Source organism: Lynx canadensis, chromosome D4 (assembly GCF_007474595.2).
Source record: "Lynx canadensis isolate LIC74 chromosome D4, mLynCan4.pri.v2, whole genome shotgun sequence".
In the NCBI taxonomy this organism is placed as follows: domain Eukaryota; kingdom Metazoa; phylum Chordata; class Mammalia; order Carnivora; family Felidae; genus Lynx; species Lynx canadensis.
This window is the reverse complement of record NC_044315.2, coordinates 86,981,734-86,997,667: the sequence shown is the minus strand read 5'-3', so window position 1 is coordinate 86,997,667 and position 15,934 is coordinate 86,981,734. Positions and strand designations below refer to the sequence as shown.

At 48.4% G+C, this 15,934-nt stretch overlaps 2 protein-coding genes across 5 annotated transcripts in view; both read right to left on the bottom strand.

Annotated features, from left to right (window-relative positions):
• GLE1 (GLE1 RNA export mediator) overlaps positions 1-5,166 on the bottom strand; it is a 31,264-nt gene extending 26,098 nt beyond the window's left edge. Inside the window, exon 1 of the mRNA XM_030294177.2 lies at positions 4,978-5,166. Within this exon, the coding sequence (XP_030150037.1) occupies positions 4,978-5,076 (99 nt within the window). The 5' untranslated portion in view covers positions 5,077-5,166. The remainder of the gene's footprint in view (positions 1-4,977) is intronic.
• Positions 5,167-7,744: 2,578 nt separating this feature from the next.
• Positions 7,745-15,934, bottom strand: part of ODF2 (outer dense fiber of sperm tails 2) — a 34,194-nt gene continuing 26,004 nt past the window's right edge. For all 4 annotated transcript variants that reach the window (XM_030293399.1, XM_030293400.1, XM_030293402.2 and 1 more), the window contains 7 exons: positions 15,517-15,627; positions 15,308-15,412; positions 13,001-13,159; positions 11,581-11,681; positions 9,649-9,811; positions 9,101-9,226; positions 7,745-8,652 (listed from right to left, as the gene is read on the bottom strand). In XM_030293399.1, the coding sequence (XP_030149259.1) occupies positions 8,464-8,652; positions 9,101-9,226; positions 9,649-9,811; positions 11,581-11,681; positions 13,001-13,159; positions 15,308-15,412; positions 15,517-15,627 (954 nt within the window). In that variant the 3' untranslated portion in view covers positions 7,745-8,463. The remainder of the gene's footprint in view (positions 8,653-9,100; positions 9,227-9,648; positions 9,812-11,580; positions 11,682-13,000; positions 13,160-15,307; positions 15,413-15,516; positions 15,628-15,934) is intronic.

Below are 15,934 nucleotides of genomic sequence, written 5' to 3'. Positions count from 1 at the left end.
CTTAAAAAAAATTTAAAGTACAGATTCTGAATCCTATTTAACACCATACTTAAGATTCAATTTTTTTCCAGTCATTGAAAAATAATTGACATATATCACTGTGTAAGTTTAAAGTGACAGTATGATCGGTTGATTTACATATATTTCAAATGATTACTATAGCAGGTTCAGCTAACATCCATCTTCTACTATAGATACAATAGCAAGAAAGAAGAAAAAAGGTAAAAAAACTTTCTCCTTGTGATGAGAACTCTTAGGATTTACTTTTTTTTTTTTTATTTTTTTTAACGTTTATTTATTTTTGAGAGAGAGACAGAGCATGAACGGGGGAGGGGCAGAGAGAGAGGGAGACACAGAATCAGAAGCAGGCTCCAGGCTCTGAGCCATCAGCCCAGAGCCTGACGCGGGGCTTGAACTCACGGACCGTGAGATCGTGACCTGAGCCGAAGTCGGATGCTTAACCGACTGAGCCACCCAGGCGCCCCTCTTAGGATTTACTCTTAACTTCCTGTATATCACAGCAGTGTGAGCTATAACTACATTGTACATTACATCTCCAGTACTTGTAAGTAAAAGTTTGTGTCTTTTCATGATCCTCCATCTCCCCTTCCCCTGAGATTCAATTTTAAGTGAAAAAAAAAAAAAGGGTATAAATAAATATCTATAATTATATAAAAATAAAAACAAATGCTAATACACTATTAGACATTAAGGAAATATTCTAGAGGTTGTGCTTGGGTAATGAGAGACATATTTCTCCTTGTTCTAAATTTCTAGATTCAATTTTATTTATTTATTTGTTTGTTTGTTTGTCACGCCCAATGTGGAACCCAACACAGGACTTGAACTCATGACCTTGAGATCAAGACCTGAGCTGAGACTGAGTCAGACACTTAATCAACTGAGCCACCCACTTGTCCCTCTAGATTTCATTTTTAAATGAACATGTTATAATTTTTAAATTGAATGTAGTATATAAAAATAGGCATAGAAAAGGGGTCACTGATGTAAAAGCCAATGGCTTAAAGCAAATGAGATTTAAAATAGAAACACTATAAAACAAGTTCTAGACATTCTTACCAGTTGTGTGTGGACATCTCTACCAGTTGTGGTGTTTTTTTTTTAATGATTTATGTTTATTTATTTACTTAGAGAGAGAAAGAGCAAGCACGAGTGGGGATGGGGCAGAGAAAGAAGGAGAGAAAATCCTAAGCAGGCTCCATGCTGCCAGTGCAAAGCCTGTCAGGGATCCCAACGCAGAGTTCGGGGCTCAATCTTGAACCATGAGATCACTGAGACCATGACCTGAGCCGAAACCAAGAGTCGGGAGGCCCAACTGACTGAGCCACCCAAGCGTCCCTCAACTCTACCAGTTAATCATTATCTCTGTATATCTGGCATACAGCACGAGGCGGGAGGCACAGAGAGAGAGGGGGACAGAGGATCTACAGCAGGCTCCGTGCTGACAGGAGTGGGCCCAATGCAGAGCCCGAACTCTCGGACCGTGAGATCATGACCTGACCCAAAGTTGGACAGAGCCAACAGACTGAGCCAGCCAGCTGGCCCTGGCATACAGCACTTTAAACCAGAGCAGCTTATGCCATTTAACTACAGTTAAAATATACAGCCATTCTGGCAAAGTTTACTCCATGTCAGGAAGATATTACCAGGAAGCATAGAGACACGGTATGATAGTGACCAAGAGGACTGAGTTTGGAACCTGCCTTTCTTAATCTGAATTCCATCCCTGCATTCCACTCACCTGCACAACTATGGGCAAGTTACTTCTAAAATGGAATCATAAAGGATCCACCTCAAAAGATTTGGGAAGGATTAAATGAATGACAGCTATAAACGGCTGAGAACAATACCTGGCACATAAAAACTACTCAGAAACTGCAAGTTATTTATTTTACCTAGGTCAGTGGTTTTACAGCAGGATCAATTTTATCCCCCAGGGGATAGCTAGCAACGTCCGGAAACATTTTTTGTTGTCACAACTGGGAGGGTGCTATTGGCATCTAGTGGGCGGAGGCCAGGAATGCTGTTAAGCATCCTACAATGCAAGACATCCTACAATGCAATGCAAGCATCCTACAACGCAGCCCCTCATAACACAGAAGTATCTGGCCTAGCCCCAAATATCTGTAATGCTGCGGTTGAGAAAGACTGATCTAGACTGTAGGTACACATCCCACGTGCAATAAACAGATATTCAACCCGTGGAGAAGAATCTGGACACAGAAGCAAACAGGTTATATGCACATTTTATAAAGTAATGAAACTCATTTTCAAGACATAATAGAAATAATGTTGAGCCACACCTTTTTTTTTTTCTCATTCCTTACACCAAAATATATTCCAGGGCCAAAGATTCAAATGTAAAAAATAAAACAGGGGTGCCTGGCTGGCTCAGTCAGTACAGCATGCGACTCTTGATCTCAAGACTCATGAGTTCAAGCCCCACACTGGGCGTGGAGCCTACTTAAAATACAAATTAAAAGAAAAAAAAAAAAAAACACAAACAGAAAAAATTCCAACTGACAAACTAGAAAAAATATATGCAATATATGTCACAGATAAAGGGCTACGGTTATCCTTAATACATAAAGAACTTGTAAAATCAGGGGGGAAAAAAAAACCCAAAAGAAAAATATAAATAGCATGGCACCTGGGTGGCTCAGTGGGTTAAGCGTCCAACTTCAGCTCAGGTCATGATCTCGAGGTTTGGGGGCTCAAGCTCCACATCGGGCTCTGTGCTGACAGCTCGGAGCCTGGAGCCTGCTTCGGATTCTGGGTCTTCCTCTCTCTCTGCCCCTCCCCCATTTGTGTGCATGCACATGTGCCTGCTCTCGCGCAAAAATAAACATTTTTTAAAAAGTAAAAGAAAAAGAAAAGAAAAAAATACCAAGAGCAAAAGACATAAACTGTCAATTCACAAATATATAAAACTGGCTCGAGGGGCACCTGGCTGGCTCAGTTGGTAGAGTGTGCAACTCTTGACAATGGGGTCGTGAGTTCGAGCCCCACACTGGAAGCCTACTTAAAAAATAGAATGCTAGGGGTGCCTGGGTGGTGCAGTCGGTTAAGCGTCCGACTTCAGCCAGATCACGATCTCGTGGTCCGGGAGTTCGAGCCCTGCGTCAGGCTCTGGGCTGATGGCTCAGAGCCTGGAGCCTGTTTCCGATTCTGTGTCTCCCTCTCTCTCTGCCCCTCCCCCGTTCATGTTCTGTCTCTCTCTGTCCCAAAAATAAATAAACGTTGAAAAAAAAAATTAAAAAAATAGAATGCTATATTGGGGCGCCTGGGTGGCTCAGTCGGTTAAGCGTCCGACTTCAGCTCAGGTCATGATCTCGCGGTCCGTGAGTTCAAGCCCCGCGTCGGGCTCTGTGCTGACCGCTCAGAGCCTGGAGCCTGGAGCCTGTTTCGGATTCTGTGTCTCCCTCTCTCTCTCTGACCCTTCCCCATTCATGCTCTGTCTCTCTCTGTCTCAAAAATAAATAAACGTTAAAAACAAATTTAAAAAAAATAAAAAAAAATAGAATGCTATAAAATTGGCTCTTGAATATATGAAAAAAAAAATGTTCGATCTCAACAAGAAGACAAAGGCATTGCAAAACCATACCGAGATCTCATTCTTACCTATTAGACAAGCAAAAATTAAAAGTATAATAATACAATTCTGTTGATGAGGCCGCGGGCAAAAAGGCAAGATCATGCATTGCTGACTGGAAGGCAATTTGATGCATCCGTTGTGGGGGGTAGGGAGACATCTATGTTTGGCTTCGACCCAACGACCTCAACTCTCAGAGTTTATCCTGAAGTCGCACTTCCCACAGAATGGAAATACTCACACACCAGCTTACAAGTAATGGGTTACAACTCACAAAACAGTGACCCATGAGTACGTCGCGATACAACCAATTAATTAAACAGGGGAGAAAAGAAAGCTCTTCCTTACAGGAGAATGCCAACTGGCAAACACAAGAAGGAGTGGCTGACATTCAGGAAATGCCATTCGAGTACCTCACGAGAGTGACTGATTCAGGCAGAAAAAGCGAACGCCAACGACGGAGGTTTGACAAGGAAACCTCGATGCAATCTTGGGATTACCTCTCCACAAGACACTCATCAACCTCAAAAGGAAAATCCATGAATTTTAAGTGCAGCTATCTGGCAGATAACAATGCGAGCAGGTGATCAAGGTCAGCATCGCCAGTGCTGGGAGAGTTTGCAGTATATGCGTGCTTCCCGATATGACTGACACAGCACAGCAACATTTCTCAGGCATTCCTGCCAGAAATGCAAAACGTGAGTCTACACCAGCCAGACCCATGTCTGTACGTATGGCCTGTGTTCCCTAAAATTGTCAGAGATATAAAAGATAGGGAAACGCTTTTAGAATGGTTTCCCACGTAGGTCTAAAGAGACAAGACAGCATCCTATCTGTAGCTAATTACCAGCAACTCGGGTACTGTCTATGCCTTAATCTGTCTACACCCCTACATTCCTGTGGTCAAGTACATGGCTTTGCAAATCCTCGATAGCGACCACGCCCCCATTCAACTTTCCAAGTCCGCCTAACGTCAATCTAAGATTTCGGTCCTTTCAGCAGGTTGGGCCCTATTAATCGTTCACCGCTAACTCTGGACCTCGCAGCACAAGAGACGGGCGGTAAATCACCTGACCCCGAAAGGGTTGCGTTGACGACAGCATAGCTGGGGCTGGGGGTGGCAACGAAGCCTTTAGAGAGAAGAGCACCTCTGAAATTATGGGAGCTCGCTGAAAGGCTAGAATAGGCAGGAGAGGGCAGAAACTCTAGGACGGGGTGATGCACACACAAGAGTCGAGAAACTAATGCGGGTTGTTAGAAAGAACGCACGTGTTCACAGCGCCGGCCGAGCCAGGGGCTACGGAACAGCAGGGTACCACCGCGAGCAGCCGGAAGGGCACCGCCCACTCCGGGGCCCCCCTCACCTCGCCCCGCAGCAGCCAGTCGCGGTGGTAGCAGAGGCGACCTTTGTCGGAACTGCGCAGCGCCTGCAGGGTCTCCCAGCAGCGACCCTCGGACGGCATGGCCGGCCCTGAGGGAGCTCTTCAGAGGCTCCGCTTGTGACAAAACAAGTCCTCGAATCAGCCGCCCGGAAACGGGCCCTCGATTCCGCTTCCGGGGCGCGCACGCAGCCACGCAGGGCAACCCCCGCCCCTAACGGCTGCATGGCCCCGCCTCCGGCGCCGGGCCTGGTAGCCAGCGCGCTTGCGCCGGCAGGGTTTGGTCCCTGAGGCTCCCTTGCTTGTACCTGGGAACCGGGGCTTCTGAAGGCTGGAGACTGCGGATTGCGGAAAGCCCAGTATGTGTTGATGAGGATGTGGAGAAATTGGACCATTGCTGATGGGCTCTAAAATGGGGCAGCGCGGCAGTTGCTCAAAAGGGTAGCCTTACCACTGACCCAGCAATCCTACCTCTTTTTTTTTTTTTTTAACGTTTATTTAGTTTTGAGACAGAGAGAGACAGAGCATGAATGGGGGAGGGTCAGAGAGAGGGAGACACAGAATCTGAAACAGGCCCCAGGCTCTGAGCTGTCAGCACAGAGCCCGATGGGGGCTCGAACTCACGGACCGCGAGATCATGACCTGAGCTGAAGTCGGCCGCTTAACCGACTGAGCCACCCAGGCACCCCCCCCCCCCCCAGCAATCCTACTTCTAAGAATGTATATACCAAGAGAAATTGAAATGTGCATCCACACAGAAATTCGTAGAATGTTCCTAGCAGCATTACTCGTAATAGCTAAAAGTTAGAAACACAAATGTCCACCAACTGGTGAGTAAATCAAATAGGGTGTTATTCATACAAGGAGTATTATTTGGCCATAAAATAGAATACAAATGCGTGCTACTACATGGATAAATCTTGGAAAACATTATTCTAAGTGAAAGGACTGGCCACAGTATTGTTGGATTTCATTTTTGTTAACATAACCTTGGAGACTTTGTTGCTCCCAGGGGCTGTGCGGAGGCGGGAGGGGGGGTGGCTACTAACGCCTATGGGCTTCATTTTGTGTTGATGAAAATGGTCTAGAACTGGATAAAGTTTATGGCTGCACAGCTTTGTGAATATACTGAAAACGGCTGAATTACACGCCTTAAAAGGATGAATTTTCGGATCTGTTTGAGGTAGAAAATAACATAAACATTTAAATTTTTTATTATCTTTTTTTTTTTTTTTTTTACAAACTCTCTGTACTGTTTGCAATAAATTACTTTACATGGGGCGCCTGTGTAACTCAGTTGGTTGAGTACCTGGCTCTTGATTTTGGCTCAGGTCATGATCCCAGGGTTGTGGGACTGAGCCTTGTGTTTGGCTCCATGGTCTGGAGCCTGCTTGGGATTCTCTCTATCCCTCTGCCCCTCTTAAAAAAACAAACAAAAAACAAAACAAAAAAAGCTTTACAAAGGAAAATACAACATTGTTGAGAGTCTAGCGACAGACTCCAACAGAGGTGTTTCCAACAGAGGTGGTAAATAGCAGTGCCCTGCATGAGGTTTTCATTGGTTTGGCAAAAATACAAATGAGTTATACAGATATGTACCACATTGGTGTAAGTTTGCCAACTTCCCTTTCCTGGGGAAGGTCTTTTTTCTTTTCTTTTTTTTTTTTTTTTGGAGAGAGCAAGCAGGGGAGGGGCAAAGTGAGGGGACAGAGGATCTGAACCAGGCTCTGCCCTGACAGGCTGACAGCAGCCAGCTCGATGTGGGGCTTGAACCCACAAATCTCGAGATCATGACCTGAGCCCAAATCAGACGTTCAACTGACTGAGCCACCCAGGTGCACCTTGGGAAGCTCTTTCATATGCTGTAAGTTCAAGTCCATTGATCATGAAGGCTGTGAAAACAGGCTTGGTTTTTGTGGCAGTGGTAGCTGATGCTTGTTTTTGCAGTGATCTCCCTTGGCAAAATGAAAAGCTGGAAACTACAAATGTCCCCAGAATTTAAGGGGGAAGGAGGTTTCCGGAAGCTGGATGCCTATGTGGGGCCCATTGCCTTTGTGGACATAGGGGAAGTCTCTGGAGTTTTGTCCTTGAGTTAGAGTAGACAGAACAAGACTGCCATCGCCCGGATGGCAAATACCAGCTAAAACAGAAAGGTTGGGATTCAGCACAGCACCCCATTTGTTCACCTCTCTAAAGAATATGTTGTTCTTTCTTTTAAATATAGGAAAATGGGAAGAGCACAGAAATAGCCCATAATCTTATCATTCAGAAACCAACTAACAGGGGCGCCTGTCTGGCTCAGTAGTTAAGCATGCAGCTCTTGATCTTGGGGTTGTAAGTTCGAGCCCCACGTTGGGTGTAGAGATTACTTAAAAATAAAACCTTAAAATAAGTAAATAAGATCTTTAAAAAAAGAAGCCCAACTATCATTTTTAAAATAGTAATATATACACATCTTATCTCCCTCCATCCTATCCACTCCTAAAGTGCCCCTCCACCCCTACCCCGCAGACACTGAGCCAAGCCTTACAAAGTGTGTTTCCTCCAGTCATCTCACAGGATTATGTGAAGAAGGTGCACAGGGAAGAAAGAACCGACCTGGGCCAAAGTGAAATGAGAAGCCTCGTGTCCCATGTACCAAGTACTTGTTTACTGGCTCTCCTGCAGCATTGTCTGTAATCATTTTTAGAAAAGGGATGTGGGGTGGGTAAAAGAAATCATCCAGTGGAGTCTTACATATTGACTAGAAAAGTTTTTTGTTTTCAAACACAACATTTTGTTTTCACAACACACATTATTTCCAGAATAAAGGCATTCCATAGATACAAATCTAGCAAACAGAAACACAAACCAATGGGATTGGGATTATACTTTTAAAAGGCCACTGGACACAAGCCCTGCAGTGTCTATTGTGAAGTGCTCAGGGGCAAGTGGCCTTGAGGAAACTTGGGTGTGAGATTTCCACCAGGCGTGGGAGGAGGGCCTTGGGGAAAAACACTGTACCCAAACAGCAGGTGAATGTGCTCAGAGCCCAGGAGGGGTGGTGAGGACCTCTGGCTAACAGCTCCTGCTGGTGCTGGTCAGAGAAAGCCCAAGAGAGAGATTCCTCAGAAGAGGAGGGCTATAAGGGGACTGGAAGAAAAAGTCCAGTCCGGACATTTGCTCAGGAAAGGAAGGAGCAAAGTCATGGTGAGTTAAAATCTGGTACCCTAAGATCAGTAGATTTAAGGCCTGTCAAGGTAATTAAAAATTTCCATCAGGTGACTCTATCAGAGAGGAGAAAACTGAGTGGTTCCTGTTTCACTCCCCCTAGTGCTTTAGGGACTTTTCTGGAGTCGGTAGCTAAGACAAGATCCTGAACACACTTCATCAGTGGAAGAGAGAGGAAAGCGGCAGGCTTTCCAGCTGTGGCTTGGCCACTCTTCAGTTCCCGGGACATCAGTTCGGGCTCCTGGCCCAAGACTGGCGGGCTTAGGTGGGAGGAGATCGGGAGCGGATGGGAGAGCTGGTGAGGAAGGTAGTGTAGGGACTGTCCCCAAACACGTTGGCATAAGATGACTTGAGGAACTGGACGTAGTTCTGCATGCTGCGATTGGTGCTCTCCGACTGCTCCAGGCGATCTTTGAGGTCTTGCAGCCGGCTCTGGTAGCGACGGTCAGCCTATGAGGAGCAACAAAAAAGGAGTCAAGTGTGTGAAATGTCCAGGACGGATCCCTAGAGACTTGGTCCGGGGTTGCCAGGAGCTGAGAGCAGGAGAATGGGCGTGACTGCTAATGGGCACAGGGTTTCTTTCCGAGAAGAGTCTAAACTTAGATTGTGGTGGCAATGGGGCACCTCCGTGAACACACTAAAAAACACGGAATTGTACCATTGAAAGGAGTGAATTTTACGGTATGTAAATGATATCTTAACAAAGCTGCTGATTTAAAAAAAAAAAAAAAGGAATCTGCCTGGGATGTCCCTAAGGGATTGGAAAGTGAGTTGAGAAAAATCAAACCATGTCATATTCCTAAAAACCTCCATGAAACACCTTGCCCCGCAGGCCCCAGGAAGCTAAAATCTCAATCCACTCCCTTCTCTCCGGCCCCCGCCCTCCAGCCTGACTCACGTCGTCTCGGCTCCGCCGCAGCTGGCTGAGCTCCGTCTTGGTCCTGCTCAGCTGGGTCTCAAGGTCCAGGATTTTGTTCTGGGCAGCTCGCTCCTTGGAGACTGCATGCTCCTTGGTCTGTTCCACCTGCCCAGAAGGCACGGAGGTGGGGCTGGCTTACCTGACACGGGGAGCACCTGGCACCCGGAAGGCTGAGCCACTCCCACTCTGGTCTCGCACATCACTACGGATGGTTCTCTGGTGCCTTGTGGCAGGAGCTAACTCCAGGGACTTCTGCAGCCCGCTTTACCTGCCCTTTCCCCACACCCCAAGAATCATCACCTAAGCTGTGGAAAACCTGGCTGAGTCCCACGCAGGCAGCAAGTGAATGAGCCATCGTGATCAAGTGCCAAAGCCTTTACAGTAATTGCTCATTTGATCCTTGGGACAAATTCGCGAGGCAGGTGCCACTACTGCACCCCCTTTTTTAGATGGGGCAATAGGCTCTGAGAGGTCAGGTGACTTGGCCCAAGGTCACAGAGCTAGTTACCAATGGATTCAAGACTGACCTGCCTCCTAGCATCTTCGATGGCGCTCTCCAACTGCCTGGCCAGGCTCCCACATTCCCGTGTTTTCTCCTCTAGCCGCAGCTGGGACTGGTGGATCGCTTCCTCCCTCTTGGCAATCACCTGTAGGAACTCGATATTCTGGGCGCTGGTTGCCTCCAGTTTCCTAGATGGAAGCACTTAATCAGATCTGGCTCGTACCCCGACCTGTCCTGTTCCACCCCACCAGGAGGCTGCCAGCCACCCCTGGGCTGGGGTTCTCATCATGCCAAGAGTCTCCAAGGAACCACAGGAATAAACCAAAGAAACCTGCTGATCAGCAAGGCAGCAAGCAGGGAGCCGAGAAACCAGGGCAGCTCAGGACTGTGTGGAGAGTGGGCGGGCAAGCACAGACGAGCGTGCCTGTTGTTAGTAACACAGCACCTTGCAGCTAAGGAAGGTGGGCGCCACCATTATCCCCACTTTACAGAGGAAGAAACTGAGGCACTGAGAGCTGAGGTCATTGGCCCAAGGTCAGCACAGCTGGCAGGTCTGTCACCAAAACCCATGCCCTCAACTTGTGCTCACTGCTGCCCCCTCAGCAGAAGGACATCAGCTGGTACCCCCTCTACTGCTTGTGTGATCCACCGTGGGGTCGCAGTGACTCCTGATGGGCACACGTGGTCCCCACTGCAATTCCAGAACACCTTCCAATTGAAAGTTCTGTAAGTCCTGCTGCGTCCAGCTGCATGTTGGAAGCCAGGGGACCAGAGCGGAGCCTAGGAGCCCAGCCCAAGTCCCCACATGCAGGCTGCACGAGCCACCTGGGCAGCCAGAGCATCCCCGGGCCAAAGGCCTTGCATCTCTAACTAAGGCTCCAGCCCTCATTTTACAGATGCTAAGAGCTCCAGAGGAGGACAGTCAGGGGGCCTATGTCGCAGCTTTGCCAGATACCAGCTGTGTCACCCTGGGCAAGTCACTTAGCCTCTCTCCATGCTCGGTTTCCTCATATTCAACATGGGGATAATAGCAACTAATATACACTAACTATATGGTGCATTTTTCTGTGCCAGATAATGCACTAAGGCCTTTGAGGATTATCTCCTGGAAGACTTTCGATAACCTCATGAGCTAGATTGTTACCCCTACCTTGATCCCTTTCTCAAGGTGAGTAAACAGAGGTTCAAAAGGGTTCAGTGATTTGCTCAAGATCACAATGCAGGTTAAGTGGCCAAGCTGGGAACCAAGGCCAGGGCTTCTGACTCCAAAAGCTGTACTCTTCACCTGACTGCCTCTAATAGTCCATAGGTAAAAGAGAAAAATCAGATCAGAAAGGTCTTGGGGATGGGGCGCCTGGGTGGCTCAGTTGGTTGAGTGACCAACTTGAGTTCAGCTCAGGTCTTGATCTCAGCTTGTGGGTTCGAGCCCCGCGTCGGGCTCTGTGCTGACAACTTGGAGCCTGGAGCCTGCTCGGGATTCTGTGTCTCCCTGTCTCTCTGCCCCTCCCCGACACATGCTGTTTTTTTTTCTCTCTCTCTCAAAAATAAACATTAAAAAAAAAAAACAGAAAAAAAGAAAGATCTTAGGGAAGGATGATCAGAAATGAAGAGCAGAATGAGGCGGGGGGTTGGGGGGGGCACGGGAATACCCCCTCACCACCTTATATTGGTCCTGCTGGTTTGCTCGGGTGAAGTGTGCCTTTTTGGTAGGTAGAGCCTGTGGGTGGTCTGAACTTGACCACACTGTTCCGGAGCATCCCCCAGCCAAAAGACCATCTTCCTCTCTCCCACAATGCTTACCACTGCAATGGAAGCAGCTTTTCCTCTGGGGTCTGCCCAGTACCTTCTAGGGCCTCGAGTCCCTCAAACACTTCTGCACACTAAGCCCAAAGCAGCTAAGTGGCTGAAAGTCTCAGGTCCTAGGAAGAGGACAGAGATGGGACCAAGTGCCTCTAACCTCTCCAGTTCATCCACCTTCAGACTCAGCTGTTTATTTTCCTTCTGGGAAGCCTGATGTTTCTCTCTTGCCATCTCCAGCTTGTCCCCCTGATGTTCGATCTAAAATGACAGGAACACAGACTGGTTTATGAAGGAACTTCCCTGTGCAGCCCTCCCTTCCCCCTAGGACCTGTCATCCACACCCAGGAGGGAGACACGCTGCCCTCAGCAGGCATCCAAGTCTCAACGCACAACCTGGACGAGAGAGGAGAGTGGGGACAGATTAGGCCCGACTCCCGTGAAGGCCTTCCCGCACGTAGAGAAGCCAGGTTTGATCCCGAAGAACCACGGCGACGCTTTCTTGATCAGGAGAGGCCACTCAATGGGATCCGGGGCAGATATGAGAAGGCAGAAGCAGATGCTGGGCTAAACTGGCCCACACGACATGCCACAGAGCGTTACCAACTACACTGTCGGCACCGCTGATTTCATTCTCCCTTTAAATGGGGACAAGTACAGGCAACAGGAAACCTAGCAAGTCTTTCAGGCTGGCAAGTTTGAGAAGTTATCCAGAGGGCTGCTGTACACAGAAGCTTCAGATATCAGGCTCTCGAGGCCCTGAGAATACTCAGGTTCAAGGGCAGGCAGGCAATTTAAGAGGACTGCAAATGTGGGCTTGGGAAGCAGGTGTAACTGGCTGAGTTCCAAACCCTGGTCACTAACTCTCAGCTCTGGGACCTCAGGAAATTAGGGCTCTATGCCTTGGGCTGCTTTCTGGAAAACAGAGAAAAAGAATATCTACACTTCACAACATTCCTGGGAGAATTACGGGGGAGAATACTGGCGCACAAAGTCCGTGCTCGAAAAACGATAGCTACTTTTGTTATTACAAGGAAGGAGGTCAAAACCGGGGGAGGGCCTCGCCCAAGGTCCCACTGCAAACGAGAGGCATGTAATTTCTTAGACTGTAGGCAGGATTCCAGTAACCCAGAGGCAGACTGCTTCTGGGGGGAAGGGAGCCCTCTTTCTGGACAGAACCTCAGGCAATGGACCTCGTAAGAGTCGGGAAAGGCAGCTGGAGCAAGAGAAAGTTGGGAGAGAGAACATCCCCCCCTCCCCCCAGGCTGGGTGTCTCCCCCTGGGGGTGTGGCCGAGCACTGCAGCAGAGCATGAAGGGCAGAGGGACTCGAAGCACAGGCTGGGGGGCGGGGCAGCACCGGAGAGTGACGGCTCCTATAACTACAATCACTTTGTGCAAACACAAGGCATTTGGCACACCAGACTTTTATTTCACAGCACTGATGATCGCTCACTCCTTTCAGAAAGCAGCAGCCAAGAAAAAGGAAGTGGTCCTCCCTTGGGGGGGGGCGTGCAGCTCATCTTGGTAAGCGGGCCCCTGCTCTGGCCAGTTCGTGGGACCCTTTCTGCCAGTCCCTTACCCGGCTGCGCAGGTCTGATATGATGGCTGTGAGGTCGATGTTCTTCCTCTCGTAGCCCTGCAGCTGGTCTTGGCACTCTGCCAGCTTAGCCTCTGTGATCTTGAGGATGTCAGGCAGCTGCTGCAGGTCAGCCAGCTGGGACTGGAACTGCCTACGGGCCTGCAGTGGGGAGAAAAACCCACCGTTGGGAAGGGCCCCCGCTGCTTGTGGGACCAAGCAGAGTCCTTTGGAATTAGGGCAGGGCTGCCGGCGGTCCCCAGAAGAGGATCCTGCGGGAACCACAGGCAGGAATGTGGCCTGCCCTCCCCACAGGCCACTGGCAGCGGCGGGCTCTTCTCCAAGGGACACAATGGACCCTAACTTGCCACCTGAGCCTGCCACTCCCTTCGTCATTGAATAACAAAGGCAATCACGTGGCAAATACCAGGACCTAGTTACTGTGCTGAGAGCTCTCTGAATTACTCAATGAATTCATACAACAACCTGTGAGCTTGGTGCTGTTGTCCCAGTGGAAGGACTCTAAGGATCAAGGGAGCAAAGTCATTTCCCTAAGGCTGCTCAGCTAGAAACTGATAGAGACAGGGGCGCCTGGGTGGCTTAGTTAAGTGTCTTGATTTCCGCTCAGGTCATGATCTCACAGTTTGTGAGTTTGAGCCCCACATCGGGCTGCATGCCGACAGTGTGCACTGACAGTACAGAGCTTGCTTGGGATTCTCTCTCTCCCCCTCTCTCTCTCCTTCTCTCTCTGCCCCCCCCCCAAATAAATACATAAACATTAAAAAAAAATAAAAAAAACTGGTAGAGCCAGGATTAAGGTCCAGTCTAACTCCAAAGCCCCTAGGAAGGCAATCCCAATGCTACAGCTCAGAGGAGAAGGTCAGAACTCTGATTTAGCCCATCCCTGTATTAACAAGGAGACTGGGGGCACCTGAGTGGCTCAGTCAGTTTAGCAACTGACTTTGGCCTAGGTCATGATCTTGTGATTCTCGAGTTGGAGCCCCACATCGGGCTCTGTGCTGACAGCTCACAGCCTGGAGCCTGCTTCGCATTCTGTGTCTCCCTCTCTCTCTGCCCCTCCCCTGCTCATGCTCTGTCTCTCTCTGTCTCTCAAAAATAAATAAGTGTTAAAAAAAAAAAAATTAACAAAGAGGCTGAGGACCAGATGGGGCAGGGACTTGCCCAAGCCTATGACACAGGTTAGTGGCTGGGCCTGGACTACTCAGTCCATCTCTAAAGGTAACAGTAATGGGAATGCAAGCTGGTGCAGCCACTCTGGAAAACAGTATGGAGGCTCCTCAAAAAATTAAAAATGGAACTACCCTATGACCCAGCAATTGCACTACTAGGCATTTCTCCACGGGATACAGGTGTGCTGTTTCGAAGGGGAACATGCACCCCCATGTTTATAGCAGCACTCTCGACAATAGCCAAAGGATGGAAAGAGCCCAAATGTCCACTGATGGAAGAATGGATAAAGAAGATGTGGTACATATAGACAATGGAGTATTACTCGGCAATCAAAAAGAATGAAATCTTGCCATTTGCAACTACGTGGATGGAACTGGAGGGTATTATGTTAAGTGAAATTAGAGAGTCAGAGAAAGACAAAAATCATATGACTTCACTCATATGAGGACTTTAAGAGAGAAAACAGATGAACATAAGGGAAGGGAAACAAAAATAATACAGAAACAGGGAGGGGGACAAAACAGAAGAGACTCATAAATATGGAGAACAAACTGAGGGTGACGGGAGGGGTTGTGGGAGGGAGGATGGGCTAAACGGGTAAGGGGCACTAAGGAATCTACTCCTGAAATCATTGTTGCACTATATGCTAACTAATTGGGATGTAAACTTAAAAAAATTAAAATTAAAAAAAAAAAGATAAAGGTAATAGTAATAGTAAGATGACCCCTTTGTCTCTAGAGATCCAAGCTGTCTCTAAAAGAATAAGGTTCTTTGGGGAAAGGGGAAGGAGAGGCACATCTTTGGGTTGGTGCAGAACAAAACAGGCATGGCCAAGACCTGGCAGATCTTAGCACTTGAATCCACTTGGATTTGCTTTAAGCAGGGGGGATTATTTTAAGGAAACTGAAGAAGAAAACCAGGAGGAAAGCAGCAGTGAGACAGCGAGAGAGAGAGAGAGAGAGAGCGTGCAAGAGCAGGGAGAAGGCACATACACAGTAGTGTGGACCAGCCCAGCAATGAGAAAACTCAATTTTCTGGTCAAAATCAAGGAAGCCCAGAGGGACAGACTGGCAGACCTGGGACTGGATGGCGGAAGAAAGCAAGGAAGGGGAGCAGTACCGCTTCGATCTCTTTGTTCATCTCATCTTTAAGGATCTTGTTCTCTTTGTCACAGCGTTCTAGCTGGGCGGCCACTTCATCAGCCTCCAGTCTGGTCTTCATCACCTAGGAGCCGCCAAAGCATTGGGCCGAGTTTCAGTGAAAAACACCTTTCCACCCGACCCTTCCTGGGAGAGGCCTCCTGGCTGACCTCGCGGCAGACCACCTACCTGACTCTTATAGTTGTCGATCATCCCTTCATAGTTCTTAACCGACGCCTTCAGCTGCTGCACCTCGACGTGCGCCTGATTGAGCTTGTCCTCCATCGGGGCGAAACTAGCCTAGAAGGGGTGCCTACTGAGTAACCCGCAGGAAGCTTCCCAGAGCAGACAGCCATCCCACCCTCACCTCCCACTGCAAGTGGCCAGCCGGGGGAAGCCCTGACACCTCACACCCACACCCGAAGTCAAGGTGTGCCAGGGCAACTCAAGTGAAGAAAGAACTTGACCACTGAGCGATGGGGGGGCCTAGGGGCACCGACCTCCTACACAATCAAAAATGCACATAGAACTTTTGACTCCCCCGAAACTTAACTATTTCTAGTAACCTACTGTTGACCGGAAGACTTCTCAATAACACATAGAGTCA